The sequence below is a fragment of the Zeus faber genome (genome assembly GCF_960531495.2).
Source record: "Zeus faber genome assembly, chromosome: 20".
NCBI lineage: Eukaryota > Metazoa > Chordata > Actinopteri > Zeiformes > Zeidae > Zeus > Zeus faber.
In genome coordinates, this window is record NC_137207.1 from 13,244,612 (window position 1) to 13,264,611 (window position 20,000).

A 20,000-nucleotide genomic window follows, 5' to 3' on the forward strand; every position below is an offset into this window, starting at 1 on the left:
GGGCACGGCAGGATATTTTTACTGGAAACACCAGAACATCATAATATATACAGGAGAAAACTTCCCCAGAATAAACTTTCAACCCAATAACAGAGTAATCGCTACGCCAAAAATACTGATTCAAACGCTTCTAAAGTCATGCAAAGTGGGTTCCACATGAATGTAAGATATATGTGCTTCAAAATACCTGGGTGTATACATAATTCAGTACGTGTGTTTTAAAAGTATGCTTGTTCATCTGGATATGATCCTGTTATGATCAGCCATTATCGTGGCTCATCTAGCTCCAGCCAAGGTCCTTGGATTTCAACCACTCATACATAGATTGATTCAACTGGTATAAACGTCTATTAAACTTGTACTTGAACTTTATGAGATTAAGTGATTGGACTTCATAATTTACAAGTATTAAAAATCGTACTCACGCCACCCGTAGCGTCTCCAGCCTCCAGAGAGACCTGGCGTGGACGGACACGGCTCCTCCCTCGTAGTTCACCATTCTGAAGGGCGAATTCACAGAGCACGGATGACAGCCGCTGACAGCACCATGAGCGCGCATCACTTGCTACCGCTGTCTGCCCCGTCTCAGGGTCCGATTCACAAAAGATATTGGGCTTATGATATCACAGCGCAAACACGCCCATAAAGTTTGGCAGCTGAGTGCAATTCGCTCTCGCTTTGCGTCTGATTGCGATTATCCATGTGGCAAAGTATAAATGGTGCCTTTGCACCAAGAACACAGTAGGCAGGTCCTGCCTATTGTGTGGGGGCTCTGTCCCTGCTCCACGTCCGTATTTGAAGCAGAGGACAAAATGAAATATCCCACAATGCCTCACAAGCTTCTCAAACGGACACCCCATATAAATGGGCTTCAGCCACCACCATCTCATTCTAGCAGCGTTGTGGCTATAAGCGCTGGGGCTTGTGGATTGGACTTTTTCCGCAATGAGGCTCATTTGCAGAGAACGGGGCCAATTTTGCGCATTAACACCAAATTTAAATATGTGCAAATAGCACCGGGACGCTATTTGCTTGGCAGCGCAGTGAGAGGTGCATTTCACCCTTTGAGGTTTACACGGCTTCTTTTTCTCTCATTTGCGCAGGTTTAGCGAACGCAAAAGCTGCACGATCCCCGAGAGTGCAATAGACCATACCGCAGACAAGCGGGTTAGAGGGATGTTTTGGAGTTCCACGTTTCCTGCAAATGTGGGGAATTGCCCATTTCCCCGGACAAAGCAATTTAATTTGCTCCGAAATGAGATAACAAATGAATTTGCCGTAGGTCACTGATATGTATCTGAAAAAAAGAGAGATTTACAATTGAAGAGTTCTAGAATATCTGCTACTGTCACAGCGGCTTATGCAAGAGTCACATGCATTCAAAAATAAATACTAGACTTTTTTTTTTTTTTTAACAAAATCAAGCTTACAGCTCAACACTCGACACTGCTTTGGGACAAAATCTTTATTTTCAGATTAATCTTTCTGCTTGGCATTTTTTTGTCATAAATTATTTAACCACACGACTCACTGAGTAAAATAAAAAATCTCAAGAACTAGAATTAACTAGTTCATTTCCAGCGATAGTTATAGTACCACCCATTCCTCCTACGTTCGTCATATTCTCTTCTCCCTATACATGTTTTCACTGGACCATCTACAGTACTCCAAACTGTTTCACGCATGTTACGCAGTTATGCTGACGACACCCCATACGTTTCTGGTTCCCTAGCACTGCCTCCCAATTCAATTTACAATAAATTCAGGAGCTATTCTCCTTTCCGACGACGCACTTGCATACGATGACAAGCCCTTGTCTCGAATAAACCTCCGAGATCCTCTGACCTAGAGCCGCTGGCCATTCTTTGGGCCGTTCAAGCATAAATAGGAGGAGCATAAATAACAAAAGCAAACGGTTGGACGATCTGAAAACTCCCTCCTTGGCTTTCAACCTCTTGAACAGGTTTCCTTCATTTTGCCATTTGTCATCGAAATTGCCCCTTTGTGTTTACTGTATGGCGAGGGCTGTCGTTTTTATGTCAATATCATGTGTCTGCTGGTTTTAAAGCTGTCTTTCCAAGCTGTTTGGTTCCCCGTCAGGTGCATGTGACGTGCACCACCGCGCGATGGTGCGTGCTTTGCATAACTGCGGCAGACACAGCGCGGTGCCGTCAGCACATTTGTCAGGAGCCCGTATAATCAAAGGTTGTCGCCAAACAGCGGCGACAACCCCGGTGTCAACAAAAATAAATACACAAATGGTCATGGTTTGCTCGGAGCCGTTATGGATCGCAGCCGTGCTCTGTGCTTAGGTGGTGCAAGTGTCCTGGTCTGTCTGTCTGCGCTCTCCGCCTGTTGTGCGCGGATAAAGGAGACATTTAATTTAAAAAAAAAGAAAGAAAAAAAAGAAAAAATGCACACAAACAACTAAAAAGAGGCAGCGGCGAGACAAAAGTATCTTACGTAACTCAGAACATCCCGTCCCCGCAACCTTGGGTTTATTATGTCAGCTTAATTCCGCACGGCGGTACATAACTTCCAAAACGAGGAACGCGGTGAAAGCATACATTTTCATTATTACAACTAAATCCAGTTTGATGGATCGGGAAAATTATTCCCTAATCAGTTTATGGGTTTCTTCGTCTTTTTTAACGTACTCTTTGGGAAAGCTGCTCGTGCCAGTTCAGGGCGGTCAGCAGCCAGGATGGATTTGTAAGGCATTGTTTTTAAAATCATTGTAACATCTGTGTGGCGACCTCTTTGGGTTTTGAAGCAGTACCAGGTACCTCCGCACCACTCACGTCACAAACAAAGACCCAACATCCATGACAGCATTGACTTGACAAAAGCCTCTGAAAAAGTCACGATGCAGTCATCCATTTGGAAAATGATAAGCCATACCCTGTTCGTTAATTGGTATGTGTGAGTTGGATTCTCTGCTAAATGGGATTTTTTTTTATTTCATCGACGTCCGTGAAGAGAGCTACCTGTTCGGGCCTCGGTCCGGCGTTTGTTCGTTCACGACCAGGATACGAGCTCATTTACATTATTTAACCACTTTGCTGTCTCCTGTGAGAGCGACAGGAAACTGTAATTAATAATAGTTCTTCTCACCCCGAGGGATGTCGCCCTATCTCACCGCGGGGACGGAAGGAGGGAACGAGAGCTCATTCTGCCTCTGGTGAACCTTCCGTCCAAGCCCTGAGGGGCCTGGCCCACTCCAAAACAAGAACGGACCTGCAAAATATCGACCCAGATCGCCGACGCCGGACGCACTTGGACAACTACACAGGCAGCGGAAATGTTGGCAGGTGACTTTGGTGAATAATCCTCAGTATCTTATGAGTACATGTTTACTAAAATCGAATTACGTGTTAATGTGAGCCTAAAACATGTTGCCGACTCAAATGAAAGCGCACTGTCTTGGTTAAATTTAAGGACAGGTTTGTCATTTTTTCAACTGCAAAGTTTGAATTTTGGGACAGTCCATTGTTGCAGGCTAAGCGGGAGATGTAACATCTAAAAAAAATTACAACATTGCTTTAAATGTTTTTGGGGTTGTTTTTTTTTTGTATTTTTAAGAGGCCCTTTGCCTTTTTAGGGGGCTTTTGACACTTGTCTTGCTTGGCATATGGTAAGGACCACCACTGCTCCTGAGCACCAGAGTGCTTGCCTCAAATAGCAGCATTAAATGACGTCTGTCTCCACTCAATCATGCATTGATTATAAGGGTAATAAATAGCTATGTTGATAAAAACGGAAGACTCGCATTTCATTGACTGTGACCAGTCAAATGGTGGACACAACTACAAGGGGAGGACCCGTTCCAACACCACAGGTGCTCTCCATGAAATGATGTTTCAGCAGTCTGGTCCTTGCTCCTTCATGGAGTTTCTTACAGTCAAGTCTGGTCCTAACTAAAGGATGGTTTCATGAGAAGAAAAGTGCTTTTTGATTTCTATTTCTATTTATGACTGTAGTGCCAGCTGAACTGGCAAAAAACGAAATACTAAAAACTCTTTGGAGGGCACAGTCCAGCTTGCCCACACCCGGCAGTGGGAAGAGATGTGAGCATTTGTACTCAAGTAGAAGCCAAATATCTCACCCAACTGACTGCAAATACAGTAAAACTCCCCATTAGCAGTTGTACTTAATTACCTCCACCCTTGCCCACACCTCCCTAGACCTCCTGCGCCGCCTCTCGTCCTCCCTTCAGGTATGTCCTGATTCCTCTCTCATTCTCTCTTTTCTCCTCCACCTCTAGCTACTATAGCCCTGCTTCCTTCTCCCCCTTCTCCTTCCCCTCCCATCTGGGTTCCCACTGACCTCCTCTGCTCCTCGCCGTGCTCCCCAGACGGCACCGTCAGGCACTCGTCCATGTGACCATGGAGGAGACGCAGGACGTCTCCTCCGATTAAGTAGCCTGCAGTAAGAAAAGAAGAGAATACCGCATTACACTTACGTAAATGCATCCCGAAGAAAAGGGGTTTTGGAGGGTAGGGAGAGAAAGCGGCTCATAAAAGGAAGGGGGGTAATGTCAAGGGAGAAGAAGTGAGCACAATGTCCTCCAACACAATGGACTCCCATACTGCATTTTAAATAGAGTAGTATATAACCTAAGACTAAGTCGGATAAGGCTAATTACTCCACTGCAGCCTGGTCGTCCCGGAAGCCGGATCCGTCCCTCTCTGACCCGTTCTCAAGGCGGGAGTTTTTTCTGGGACTTTTACCTTACCCGGGTGAGGGGTTAAGACGAGAGGATGCTGTTGGTGTCCGTATGAAATATGGGCTTGTGAAGCCCTTTGAGACTCTGCTGTGATTAAGGACTGTATAAATAAACTTCGCTCGACTTCACGTGAGGGGAGGGTGAGAGGAGAAGGGGAGAGAAAGGAGACGGGTTAGGACAGAAGAGAAGGGACAGGGAATCGACACAAAAACAAGGACCTGAGGAAGCGCGGGGGCAGAAGTGGGAGAGCTGAACCTGAGCTAAACCAGGGCAAAGGAGCGGCTGGAACAGGCGATCCTGCGCAGTACCTTGTGCCACTTCGCTGCCTGAGCAGATGGGAGCGACGCTCCACAGAGTCTGCTGGAAGGCTGCGTCCACGTGGAGGCTGCCGTTACCGTAGGACAGGTGCTGCGGGGAGAGGGAGGGAGGGGAAGTAAACGCAGGGAGGGGGAGTCACTTCAATAACCAGCGCTGCTGGATATCAAAACAAACAGTCATGTAATTGCGTGGGTTAATTCATTCATTAAATAAATAATCAATTTTTATTTTATTTATGCCAGAACTTGGAGGTGCCGCAAGGAGGGGTTCTCAGCCTTCAGGCCCACAAGCCCGTTTTTAAGGCTCCAAATTATTATGAAAACAGCAATTAGAGGGTGCGACAAATTTTTTCTTTTTATTATTATTTTACAAACTTTATGTGTTAGAATTCACATTTAGGGTGATGTTACATGTGAATTTCAGTATTAACTACTTTTATTATACCATGGAGCATCGTGGGCGAGTGCCAAATGGATGGATATAGAACTCATGATGTATTTCAAACCAATTTAACAAAATTCTTTATAAAAAAAAAAAATCAATAAAATATCGACATATCAGTCTTAGGAATTGCCCATGACCCGGGATGCATATCGTCCCATGTGGGGTCGCGACTCCAAGGTTGAGAATGTCTACAGCTGAGGAATTCCTATCAACCTCTCTCACTGACAGCAGCCAGCTAAAGACACACATTGCCAGGCGTGCACGCAACAGCTGTCCAGAGACCAGCCCAGACGTCAATAACTGCTGTAACTCTGCCTATTAGATTAAGATACAGCCTCATTACCGCTGAGTGCGCGATCAATCCCCGCTGTGTCGCTCTGCCTGTTTGGGTTTCCCCTGTGTCTGCTTTGATTGTCACTTTTGTCAGGAACATTTTAGAAGGTTGCGTGCTTGTTAAACTCTGTGGGCACAGTGACAATAAAGCCCCTTCCCCACTTGCACTGAAAGGCGTAAATCCACTGGCAATGTTCCGTATGGCATCATTTTGGAAAAGGGGCGGGTGTCGGTGTTCCGTAAAAGTCGTTCTGTAAATTTCCCCACTCTTGACCTAATAGAATTTCCGGCAAATTGCCGGTATGGCTGTGAACGGAAGTGTGTTGGTATGGAAGCATTTCCGTAAATTAGGGGTGGAATCCAATCCAAATAAAGCAGAAATAGTGGGGTTTTTTGCGAAGTTTTTTTTTTTCCTACAAAGATTTCGGTTCGTAAAAACATTTTGGAACATTCGTAAAAATTGCGAGTCCGATCCAAACTGTGGCGGTCGGCAAAGACGAGAAACTGAAGCTGCGCGGCAGGAGAGGGAAAGCAGGTGGAGAACGTTCCTTCTCCGGAGGCAGAGAGTGTAGGACAGGTTGAAAATGATCACACCGACTTAATAGCAGTGGGTTTAGGGTTATTGCGTCCGGGGACGGGGGCTCTGCCCCCGCTCCGTCAGCGGAGGGAAGAATCCGCGGCGCAGGGGGACGGGGAGTGAAGCGCTGGTCTAAAAAATGATTCCCTCACCCAGTCTCACGTGACATCAGACACGTCCCGTGCAAGCATTACGTAATGTATCCCTAAAAGTAATCTATGTAGGAACACACTCAATACGGAACTTTTCCGTAAACGAGCCTATGTGGGAATGACTACCTACTGCCTTTGCGAGACATTTTTTATGCAGCAATGTTACGGATTTCCATGTGTGAAAGGGGCTTAAGTAACGCTAAGCAGGCCTCAGTGGAGACGTTTACGAGAGGGGCTCACAGTGTGTGGTAACCCCCACACTGTACTGTAACTTACATGTAAGTCCATGACAGTGATAAGGGATTTGAGGTGTTAATAATTATGAATAATGTGTCGACATCTAATAGAGCGACAAGGCTGATCATTTATCCAGGCTGTTTAAACACGGGATTATAAACCATTGTATCATGTACTGACTCAGAAACCACGATGACACTGACTTGCACCGTCATCATTTTGCCGTTGGCAGCCACCGGTTGAAACTCTGCATAAAGGCAGGAACCCTTTTCTGACCCTAGCCTCCCCTATCAGTGCCTTTCGCTGCCTCTGGAGTGGCATACTAAGTACTGCCTATTACATTACTATGGTCCTGCGTGCTTTAGCTTGTGAACAAAAAGACATGCGTGGTCATACACCCAGACCACTGGTCTGACCCCCCCTCCGCCGTTGTTCGTTGTTCTCCCTCCGGACCAGTCATCTACAGTTGTCATTGTCTTTCACCGGATGCAGTATGTCATCCTACTACTTTTGACATACTAACTGAGCATACTAAACGCTAATTTAGCGTACCAAATGGTATACTTTTTTTCTCTTCCGGGCCGTTGGGATGTCTCTTCTGTAGCTGTTCCACCTGCTTCCATGTGTCCCTGTTCCAGCCTCGGTCTTGTCTAGTAGACTGCATCCTCTTGTCTCTTGTCCATGCATTGTTTGTCGGAGTGAAGACTGCGTTGGAAACTTCCACCAGCCTCCGTGTCGGCCTTTGCGTCCAACGCCAGCCAACAAGTTTACGGGTTGCTACACTCTTCCTCATCTGTCTTTCAGAATAAGCTCATCTGAGTTATAACCCTTTGCCCCAAGGACAAACTTTGGTCCGCCTGACAGCGGAGTGGGACATCTGTGATTGGTTCAGATTGGTCTTCTCGAGCTGTCGTTAATGATCCTCACCAACACTCAGTTCCAGATTGTTGGGCAGCCGCCAACGCATCCATATCACCCACCAGATGCTCTACCCAGACCAGGACCCTCAATTAACAATGTTTTGTGTGAAAAGGTTCGAGATTCCCTCTCACGAAAAGAGATTGATCAAACATTTGTATCAAACCTATTCCGAAGACGAATGGTCTGGCGCTTTGGCAATGAAATTAAGCAGCCGTAAATTAGACGGCGCATGAATTGAATGCTGACCTTTTAGAACAAAATTTAATTTGTGTAATGATGGTGCTTGCATTGCAGTGGGCGTTCTGTGAATTGCTCCAATCACATTGGGAGACCCAGCAATGGCACAGAAGCAGTCTTCAAATTACAACTTTGGGAAAATTAATAAAAAGATCTTTGTGTACCATCTTAGTGCAGATGGCTATACCTGGAATAAACCGGTTATTCGGTTCAGTGAACAGAAGACATACAGGAGGTGATTTGGCGGAACTCACTGTAACTCCATAACAAGAGCGTTTTTCATTGAAACCCCAGCCATATCTCAAGGCAGTTAAATGGTAATACAGTAAGTGCAGGGTGAGAAATCAATTTATGATTCTTTAGGTGAGGTCAATACTCTTCAGACTCACCAAAACAGAAAATGCATGGGAGTTGTCCTTGACTCTGGCCTTTTGCACAGTGTAATGGTATACAGTATATATATATATACAGTATATGGTATATTATGGGAACTATACGTATGCGTTGTGTTGATAACAAAGTAAATGCACAAAGGACTGATGTCAGTATGCAGCTAAGTCTTGGTTGGGAAAAGCCAGTTCCGGTTCCAGTTCCATCCTAATTTTTTCTCTGGAAAGGGCCAATGGCTAAAAATCCAGAAATGGAAATGACTGTGGAAAGCCTTTATTTTTTCTGCAGTTTAAGAATCTTTGAATGCTGCCCACAGCGATCCAATTAAATGCCCCCAGAAGAACATAGCAGAGCAAAATGTGCATTTAAGCTGAGCCCTTGCACTTGAGGCCAGTGTTACCTTTCATAACATTGGATGGCTGGCCTTGAATTCACCAGAATGGTCACAGACAAATAACATAACTGCCATCATTCAAGAACGTTTCCCTAAATTGTAGATAACAAGACGGGACATAATTGTCTTAGATTGCGATAACCCCACTCTAGGTATCAAGCCGCAACAGCCGTCAGTAACATTCTTAAGGAAAAACAATTCCTACATTCAAAAATAATGATTCATTTATTTTCCAAAAATTTCTAATTTCGCAGCACTAAGTTCTGTGTGCACACAGGATCAGAAAGCTCTGCATACGTTCAAAAGCACACTCCACCGTTTGTGTAGAAATGTGCATATACACCGTTTACATGCGTTATATTCATGGTTAAAACCTCAGTCTGGCGTCAGGCTCAGGTGGCCAGAACTCTGGGGAGATGGTCAATTGAGCAAAGCTACTTTGCTCATTAGGGCTCTCAAAGAGCATGCAATAAACCTGGGGAACCAACAGCACCGGAGAAACATTCATAGGGACCAAAGGGAGGCATTTTCAGAATAAACCAGACACTCGGCATCTGGGATTTTGGCGTACCAGTCAGAGTTAAAGCGGCAATCAATAATCCATTGTCCCAGAATTGTACTTGAGAGGCTTTTGGTCAACATAATGGGTTTACTCTCGGGCTGTGGCAGTGTGAATATGTCTTACCGCAGTGAAAACCAATGTATAATCGCGGTATTGCGGTTCACTGACAGGGGGTTGACGGGGTACATGTCCCCATCACGCGCGGAGCTTGTGTTGTTACGTGAGGAAAGGAGTAAAATCATTGGGCGACCCATCGCTGGCGCGCCGCGGGCACATTCGGTGCCGTCAGAGGGGGAGCGATCGGGGCGCAGAGCTGCGATTATTTAAAACTTTAGAGTTGTGTTGACAATGAGAGGGGGACAACTCTCTGGTTCTCCCAGGAAGAGGGGGTCCGCACCCCCCTGTCCCCCATGTAATCTCATGGGGGACAGGGGGGTATCATGTATCATGCCCTGACATATCATGCCCTGTTCATATTCACATTGAACGGCCGAATCCGATTAGACTGACACAATTCTGAGTCAGGTACAGCCCCGGAAATAATTGATAATAATCGAACACACACACACACACACACACACACACACACACACAAAAGAAATCCCAATATGTTTAATGAACTGGCCCTCCCCCTCATGTGCGGCGCATCACCAACAATGATAATATATACAGGAGCGCCTTCAATGCAAATAGATGAAACAGCTCTTTCTTGTGTGCTTGGGAAAGTCAGTCTGTAGTAGACTGACCTGTGGTGACACATTCTGAAGAATTTAAAGAAACCTCAGCATCTGACGCTAAATCAATCCCGGCCGTACTTCTACAATGGCCACTTGTCACCAGGCTGTGTATGGCATGTTTGGCCTCATGTCGTCAGGGTTTACGGAACAATCATAAACGCAGACCACGCGACTTCAAGCACTGTACCAGGTATCGCTCCGAGGAGACGCTGACGAGGATGAGGTCGTCTCCCACTCGGACCTTCTCGCCCTCTGACCGCTGCTTGGACGCTGGGTGAATGGTCCACCAGCACGCCTCCCCTGCAGAAACAACACACGCTTTAAATCCGGCACCTCGCGCGCCCTGAACATCTCGGTGAAAGAGCAGCGGTTTGACCCGGAGCGAGAGTCGCCGTCTGGTCAGAGAAAGCGGGGGACGGGAGGAAACGGCTTGAGCGAAACTGACTCATTTATGGTGCCCGGTGTTTTTGGCCATGAATCCAACAACAATGAACAACAAAAAAGACCTATTAACATATACGGTGAGACAGATGAGCAAACCAATAATCTCCAAGGTCAAGACAACCAACCTTAGTCAATCATCCAGACTCACTGGCCCACACATAGCAACATAACAAAACACTGTCATAATAACCTTAATCTCGGTGTTACATTGTGTTCACTGGGCTTTTGTTCCCGATGTGGCACATTATCCCTTTCAGGCCTCATGTTTATTCAACGATTTGCATCTCGTCTTTATAGAGGCAACACAGGGCACCCCGAGGTGTATTTCACATCGGAGTCGTAAGTCATTCGGGTTTTGTTTTAAGCTAAACGTGCAGCTTCTTTTAAAGGGAAGAGAACACAGAACAATGGCAGAGATTGTCAGGCGAGGAAGAAGGACGGCGGGCCAAGAGCTCACACCCATGATGGAAAAAAAAAAAAAAAAAGACTGGTATCTGACAGAAAGAGTGAAAACAGTTTGTAGAAATGACAGCTGAGCACAATACAAGCGCTGGCTTTCCTCACCATTTGTGTTCAAGTCAAACTTGGCCCATACCAGGCATGACATGGATTGGGATTTGCGACAGCGCGGAACATGTGACAAAAAAGGCGTTGGTGCCACAGCACGATCTTCTACCCAAAGGCTATAATCTTTCATTAACATGCAAAACCTAAAAGCCAAGTAGTTAAATCCATCACCCTTTAAGCAATTTCTCCATTTTCTGGTTGGGTGGCATGGAGACACCTTGAATGGGACACCAGTCTATCACACGGTCAGTCACACACACACACACACACACACCATTCACACCTACAGGCGAGATAGTCTCCAGTCCTCCCCACCTAAAGGTCATTCTAAAGGCCTTACGGAGGAAACCCGCATAAACCTCACGTATTCAAATACCGGCGACGGGATTCAAACCGGGGAATCTGTGGAAGCACTACAAACAACACCTCGGCTCGCTGCGCCACGCTTTCTATCACGAAAATAAACAAAAAGCAAAGGCAGGAAAATAAATCCTTGAACGATCCTGGGAAGAATTCCCCATTGCCGATGGAGGTTTGTCACGATTCCCACCTGTGGTGTCTTCCTGAAGTCCCACGTCGAAGGCCAGTTTGTCGGTTGACGAGCGAGAAGTGGACAGGCAGCACAAGTACTGTGACAGAAAAGACAGATCATTATTAAAGAAGTAACAAGCAGAAGACTACCAAGCTGGCGATGAAGGAAACAAGATAGTGACGATCAAGATGAGCGAGAAGATAATGCTTTCTCGCTTGTATCGTTCAGTCACGTGGGACGTTGTTGAAAGACTGACATTTATTAATTAAACTGGGTAATGTCGCAGCTGGAATGAGGGAAACTCTTGCAATTTGTGTTTGTGTGTGTGTGTGTGTGTGTGCGCAGTACGTCTACTAACCATCCCGCTGTAGGAGTGTCGTAAAAGGACAGCGTGGCCGTACAGCAAGGTGCGATGGCCGCCTCCCTGGGCCGTCTGGGGGAGGAAGGGTTGAAGAAAAAAAAATAATAATTCAAATGAAGAATAGAGAAATGTGAATATAGAGGGGGGAAAGCAGCAAGCGGAGGAAATAAGCATCAGTCATCTGTCAAACAGAGGAGCAGGAGGAGAAAGGACGAAATGACATCAGTGAGAGTCACGAGAGTCAACATGACGGGAGAGATTCGTTAGAATTGAGAGGTCATAGTTTTACATTGATTTAATACATATTCATGAATATAGATTATACACGGCAAAAAATACATTGTTTTCTGGATCACTTAAAAAATGTTATATTCAAAGATAAAAAATGACAAACATTTAAATGACTCAGTCCACTGAAAGTAGCAGCAAGAATAAAATAATCATATTCATAAATAATATTCTGTAGTGCCATTACGGGTCAAGATCGAAAGAAAGGACTTCATTTTCGTGGAATGTTCATGTTTTTACTTCTGTTTTCATTTATGGTTTTCTCATAAACACCGAAGAACATCACCTCTGACAAAGTCACAGTAATATAGATCTCAAAGGAAGGAAAATGTGTTATTTTAAAAGCAGTTATAAACAATATTGAACCCATTTTTTTTTTTACATGAAAATAACCCTTATCTATAGAAAAATACCTTTTTATCATCGGAGTCAGTACTTTACAGTATGGGCCGTAAAGATACACTGACAATTCCCCCCTCCCCAAAAAAGGGAAATGGTATCTGTTTCAGCGAGGGTGGGGGACCCTGCGTCCCCCAGGACGACAGACTGTAACTACTGCAGAGCGGCTGCGGGACGGAGGCGAGGCGAAGCGCAGCCTCATGACTTCCGCGACCGCGCTTCGTCTCCCCCCCCCCGCTCTAAACGGGGGGGGGGGAATATCCACAGTCCTGCTGCTGCTGCTGCTGCTGGAGGTGCAGCGTCCTCCTTTCTGGACCTGGTGCTAAATGAAAAAGTTAACACGATGTGACAGGCCACCCTCGGAACTTCATCGAGGGCTAACAAGTGCGGGAGTCCTTCAGGCCGGAGCCATTCGTCCCCATTAGCCTCGTCAATTAACACCTCGGCGAGAGCTGAGCTGAACAAATGGAGGCTTCACGTCTAAACCTGTCCTGGCAGTTCACCACATCTAGGTTAGTCAGGATGCCCATTAACATTTATCTACCTCTGAGGAGGTGGGTATTTTCTCATCCCTGCTGCTTGTCTATATTTCCCATAATGTCATTTACGTAATGTTATCTAACGGTGTTTCCCAAGCATTTTTGTGCCACGGCACACGTTTTACAAGGAAACAATCCCACGGCATTCCGGTACCCTGTAAACGGCCTTAAAACCACACCAAACATCACAGACATGTATACGTGGGCTTATCACGGCCTGCCAGTAGTTCTCAAAGTGAAACTTGAGCGAGTTCTGATTAACGCAGAGCTGGTATTCCGTCTGGAACTCATGAATTAATACAGGGTTGCAATTTTGATCTTGCGACACAACAGCAATTTCCATTTATCTATTTTTTTAAAGTGGAATTTGGATATATCAACACATCTATATGCAGTAGGCTACGTTTTTTAACTTTAATTCCCCTTAAATCATGCGGGAGTCTATATTAGTTTTGTTCCATCGGATGCAAATAAAAATATGACGACTCAGCGTCATGATCCGGAGAAGCGCTCGTCGGTTCCCAGCGCGGGGATTTTAATTTCCAAAGTCGACCAAATCTGAACGGTTGTTTGAGTCTCCTGTCTCCTCGCGGTAGTATTTCTGTCCCTCTGTGTCAATGTGCGATTATTTCCACGCTTTGTAAAGTAAAGAACAAAAAGCAAGCGTGGCAGAAAGGAGAAGGTGAGTCTATACTGTAGAGCACGAAAACTCAAATTCTGATTGTGAGAATGAAACAACATAAACCTGGACATGGTTTTTAAGGTTAGGCGCACACACACACACACACACACACACACACACACACACACACACACAAACGCACACGCACACGCACACGACACACACTCACACAAACTTACCTTCATCATGAATTTCTGTGGTAGAGGGGGCATGAAACAGGAAAATATCAAATTAAAACACATTCTGATACCATCACTGCAGAGGATTTAAAAGAAAAACATTAATTACTTATTGATTTATTTATTTATCACAAAGTACGTGAGCTACTGATGTCAGAAAACAATATAATGGCCCATATTAGGTTCCTGTAAGAGAATTATTTAAAAAAGGGGCAAAAATAATAATAATAATATAATAACAACAATAATAGATAATTGATAACTGAAGCCTTGCATGTAGTCACATTAGTCCAAATGACCGACAAATCAATATAAATGCTTGTATGGCTTAAACGAATGATTTTTTTTTTAACAGTTTACAGCACAAAAACAATTCTTAAATTGTCCTTGTCCCAAATGAGACATGACAGTGATAGGTAGTTCATTTCCACATGGAAGAAATTGTATTGTTATGTGTAGATTACTATTATAATTATTATTATTATAAGAGCCGTGAGATGCTTCATGAAGTCACACGCAGCACTCATTTTGTGGAGGGTTTTGTTTTCACTTTCGCAGTTATTGCAGATACTTCTATGAATGGCCATGATTACAAGAAGGCGTGTATGTATTTGAATAAACCCCGTTCCTTCAGACTAGAGCCGCGAACCAACCTCCGCCCAGTCGCTTTTCGTGGGAGATTTGACCCGTACGATTTTGTGCGGTTTTGAGGTGGCGAGCCTGGCTATCCCATTGGACTAATCCAGACACGTTCTTCAAGGTGGTGAGACGGTGAATGGATAACGGTTTTTACTGACTAACGACGGAAGAACTGAACAAGCGACGCCTTTGTTTCTCTGAGCTTCTGGGCCGGAGAAACTTACGGCTCAAAGGTTTGTCATTCCTCACATACATACATATCACAAATACACCGGTTTTGGGGATACTTTCACGTACTGAAGACAGAAGTTGTTTATATTTCAAAACATGTGTATTTTTCGACGACTGACACACAAATTCAATGGGAACAAGACGATGTCAACAGAGAGCCGACACACAAACACACAAACAGATTCTCAGATATGAACTGTGTTGCCAGGAGTGAGTTGAGGGTCAATTGGCAAAGAAATTGAGTAATTCCTCGTAAATCACAAAAAAAAAAAAAAAAACATCCATCAAATCAATACACCATTTCTTGGAATCAGATCTAGGCAGTATTTTGGGATATTGATGTTGATTTTATGTAAGCTGTGGGCTAATCTTTAAGGCCACAGTGTGTGGATAAGAGGCTTTGTCTCCCCGAATAAGAAAATACTTTAATTTATGGATTTACACCTTCAGGAGAGAGAGCGCTGGATTTATTCATGTTCTAAAAGCCATATAATGTTTAATGTAATGTATAATGTGAAGCCGGTTTCATTTACCTTTTGTATCCTTCATTTCATTACAAGTTTATACGGATTAATGATTACTGTATTTGCCAAGAACATTTTTCACATATACCCAGACACTACTCTACTTTTTACCCATCTTAACTATGAGGAAATATCTACATATCTACATCAATACCTACCTACCTACATAGAACCTACCTACTTATCTACCTACATACCTACATACCAACCTACCTATCTACATATAGTATAAAATGTACCTACATACACACCTACCTACGTATGTACCTACATACTGTACATACATACAGTACCAACCTACCATCCTACGTATGTACCTACCTACCTACATACATCCAGTACCTACCGACCTACATACTGTACCTCCCTACCTACCTCCCAACGTACCTACCTACGTATCTACCCACCTACATAAAGTACCTACCGACCTACATCCCAACCTACCTTCCTACCTACCTACCTATCTAGTACCTACCTACCTATCTGCCTACATACATATAGTACCTATCAACCTACATGCCAACCTACCTATCTACGTACAGTATAACTACGTACCTACCTACCGAGCCATGTACGTACCTACCAATCTATCTAATGAACCAACTATTGAGAGTAAACAATGTAAACAGTGTATTCAATCAAATATGAATCTGCACGTAGACACACCCACAGTCTGCAAAAAAGAGAAAGAATGAAGAGGATAAAAGTAAAGTACAATATATAATACACGTTCACTGTGTCACCTCATAAATATTAATAATAAAGTGACATGTTGCATATGGAGCTGCAAATCACTGTATGCATCCCTGAGTGAAAGAGATTCGAGCTCCTTATCCACAATGTCTTTCAACTACCTCATCTGTCCGTGTCTTCACCAGCGGGCACAACAGATAAAGCAGAGATTCTAAAAACAATGACGCTAACATAAGTACAATATAACTGCGATGGTACTGCAATAATTAGCACGGTGATGGTGGAGATGAGGGACAAAGTGGACGACGAAGGAAAAAAGGCAGACCTACCCATTTTTCCACATCTACATGCTGTGTGGAAATGAGAGAGAAAACATAAACAAAGTAAGTTGCCGTAATTGTATTTAAAAAAAAATTATAAAAAACAAAAAAAATAGAAGAAAATCACCATCTATCCCATTGCAATGAGATAAGATGAGTGCAGGCAGAAGAGTCATGATTCAGTAAAGCATAAAAAAAATGTTTGTTTGTAACACAACAGGTAGTTTCAGTTGAACAGGAGGCATTCCATGTGTGTTGACACACGATACAACACTAATGTGACATTTCACTCAAAGGTGTCACTCAGCTTTGCAGGTAAGTATCGCCAACATGCATTATGCGATGCTCGATAACACAAATGCAATATGCAGAGAACTGGTCTTGTTGGCAGAGCCTGATAAACAATAAACAAATAAATAAACATAATGCATTGTCTGAAATTAACATTACTTGGTAAATAACATGCTGATTTAAGTGTTGCACAAAAGCAGCATCACACAGGGAGTGACATCGTACTGTCATATCAGTACAAAGAGGCCGCAGCCAAGTTATTCTAATTATCTTAGAAATTATATATATATATGTTTGAGTGATAGAGTCATTGTTTTGTTGCTCATTTTCTATTGAATACAATAAGCAATAAAATGTGTTTAGCGCTATGTTTAATTTTTTACAAAATGATGAGCTTCACTTCTGAAAGGATTAACATTAGGCTACTCTTAAATAAAGGAAGTGAAATACAATATCATTTTTACTAAAAGAAAAATAAAATATTGAAATACAATTTAATCAAATCACATGATAAATAGATAAAATACATTTGGCTGTCATTTTTGAATGTCAATTCATCTGCTCATAAAAAAACAAAACCTCTTAAATGAAAGAGCCATCGCTGCCCGGATTTTAAGTCACTGCATAAAACAGTTATGTAATATTATCCAAAAACAGTACCTCAATGTCTTGCAAATACGATTGTTTCAGAACAGAAAAGGCAAAGATATCCAGTGAACAATCAGCATCAATGCTGTTAAGAGGATATACTGTGTGTCTATATCATAAAGTATAACAGTTTCACCTTATTAAAAATGTATTATTCTACATGATGCATGGCTTGCTGAGCTAGTTCTGTCAGACAACTTGACGGCGCCACATGCTTCCACAACCTGCTTTGCTCCCTCCGCCTCCCCTGCATCCACCCGTTGGGCTCTCCTCTTCTATCCAATGGGGGATTCCAGCTCATCACTCCAATATTTCTAGCTCACTAAGTTATGCCTCTGTTTTCGGTGCACCTCACCAGGAGCCATGAGCAGTAGAGCCCAGACGCCAAAGTCAAACGACGCAAAAGTAAATAAAGACAATTTAAAAGTAAATCAAAGAGTTGTCTGTCAGAAATAAGAACGTCATTTCAGTACAAATTACTCTAACGCCCCGGAGGAAACAACATAACACCATCATTTTGCATTTGTTTATCGTGAAATTAACAAATTTATCCAGAAGGACGTACTCAATATAGCTCAAAATGAGACATTTGGTGAAACACGCGATGGGATTCCACTGCCATTATGTCACGTAAACGGAACAGTAAAGTGAAACTTGATGGAGTGTGTCTATTGATATGTGTTGATGAATCCAACACTTAATGGCATTAAAAGCAATTTATCCAACAATACCAATTCAGTGTTCAGACGATCCGGTTACAAGCTCCACGGAAACAACTACACCAGACATCAGGATAATTGTATGGCAGCGCAATTACATTTAAATCCGTGTGCTATTAAAATCCAATTATCCCATTATAACCGTTATCATTAGGTTGCTACAGTACAACCTGTGCAGTGGCGGTATTAGCAGGAAAATAAATAAAGTAGGTAACATAAACTTAGTAACAAATAAATAAACAAACAAACAAATAAATAAATAAATACAGCAAGTAAATAAAATAAACAAAGTAAGTAATAGTAAGTAATAAATAGAATAATAAACAATACATGAATAAATGCAATTTATAAATAAAATAAATAAAATAAATAAATTAAGCAGGTAAAATAAATCAATAAAATGTTTGTAAGTAATACATGGAAAATAAATAAATAAATAAAGTAATTACTATCTTAATGTTATCTTAAGAGGCTCTTTATGCTTTCTGTCTTTTCAGTCATGTTTTCTGCTGCACGGGAACCCGGGTGCCGTCTATCTAAAACAGCCAGAGTTGTACACGGTGCTGTTAGCTCTTCAACACTTCCTGCCAGCCCTTAAGGCCCGACATGGCCCGTTCTGATAAGGTCAAACAATACGTCAGCGATAGCATACATCAATCACCAAGGCGGGGGTCCGGTCCCTGTCCATGGGGAATCCCCAGGCAGCAGACTGGCGCCTCCACCCCCAGGTGGTGGAAGTGATCTGGATGTGGTTCGGCCGGGCTGAGGTGGACCTGTTTGAGTTGCGAGAGGCGACACATTGTACGTTATGGTTCTCCCTCAGTGTGGACCAGCCGCCGTTGGACGTGGACGCGTTGGCCCCCACCCGTAGGCAGAGACGCTGCTTTATGCTTTTCCCCCTGTGGCATTCATTCAGCCAGTGCTGGATAGGGGGCGGGAGGACAACCTGATGCTGCGGCTAGTGGCGGTTCTGCGATCTGTGAGAAATAAGTGTGGGTCCCTCGTGGGAGCTCCCCCTCCGGTGGGACCTACTCACGCAGGCACCTTGGGGCCTGGTGCCTGAGAGGGAGAAGCTCCTAGCCTCGGGCCTCTCGGATGCGGTGGTTGCCACTATACAGAGCGCCAGTGCACCCTCTATTCATTCCCAGTACACACTGAGGTGGCATATTTTTGCCCAGTGGTGCAACCAACAGTGACACACCCCTTTTGACTGCCTTATAGGACCAATATTGCAGTTCCTGCAGGAACAGTTTGCTGAGGGGGAAGCGGCCGCTACACTAAAGGTCTATCTGGCAGCTATTGCCTCATGTCATGTGGGCTTGGACGGCTTCACACGAGGCAGTCACCCGCTGGTGTCTCGCTTTTTGGTAGGGCTCTGTCTAGGCCTCCGTTCGAGCCCCGACACACTGCCGACATCAAGATTGTTTCTCTGAAAACAGCCTTGCTGCTGGCACTTACCTCAGTGAAACGGGTAGATGAGCTGCAGGCACCGTCAGTCCACCCATCCTGCATACAGTTTGTGGGTGGAGGTGATAAAGTGGTCATGCAACCTAACGCTTCTTTCACCCCGGAGGTCAATAAAACTCTGTTTCTAAGTCCGGTCATTGAATTAGCGACCTTCTCTCCACTGCCTTTTGAATCAGAGGAGCAGGAGCCGTACTGCAGCGCCTGTTCAAGGCGCTGCAGTGTTGTTTTATATGGACCGCTCTAAGGGCTTTAGGCGCAGGGACCAGTTGCTTCTGTGCTTCGGACCCAAAGGGTAAAGGGTAGGCCCCTGTCCAAGGAGCGGTTGGCTCATTGACTGGTGGAAGCTATAGATTTGGTCTATAGGAGCCTGTCTTTGGAGGCACCTCGGGGCCTGCACGCACACTTGACCAGGGGAGTGTCCTCCTCTTGTGCCCTCTTTCGGGGGGGGG

At 44.1% G+C, this 20,000-nt stretch overlaps 1 protein-coding gene across 1 annotated transcript in view; it reads right to left on the minus strand.

Moving 5' to 3' along the window:
- ryr2a (ryanodine receptor 2a (cardiac)) overlaps nucleotides 1-20,000 on the minus strand; it is a gene marked incomplete at both ends in the record, with an annotated part of 197,947 nt that overhangs the window by 116,400 nt on the left and 61,547 nt on the right. Inside the window, 8 exons of the mRNA XM_080021214.1 lie at nucleotides 426-500; nucleotides 4,327-4,423; nucleotides 5,035-5,134; nucleotides 10,216-10,328; nucleotides 11,590-11,668; nucleotides 11,930-12,004; nucleotides 14,020-14,034; nucleotides 16,436-16,456. Coding sequence (XP_079877340.1) covers nucleotides 426-500; nucleotides 4,327-4,423; nucleotides 5,035-5,134; nucleotides 10,216-10,328; nucleotides 11,590-11,668; nucleotides 11,930-12,004; nucleotides 14,020-14,034; nucleotides 16,436-16,456 — 575 coding nt within the window. The remainder of the gene's footprint in view (nucleotides 1-425; nucleotides 501-4,326; nucleotides 4,424-5,034; nucleotides 5,135-10,215; nucleotides 10,329-11,589; nucleotides 11,669-11,929; nucleotides 12,005-14,019; nucleotides 14,035-16,435; nucleotides 16,457-20,000) is intronic.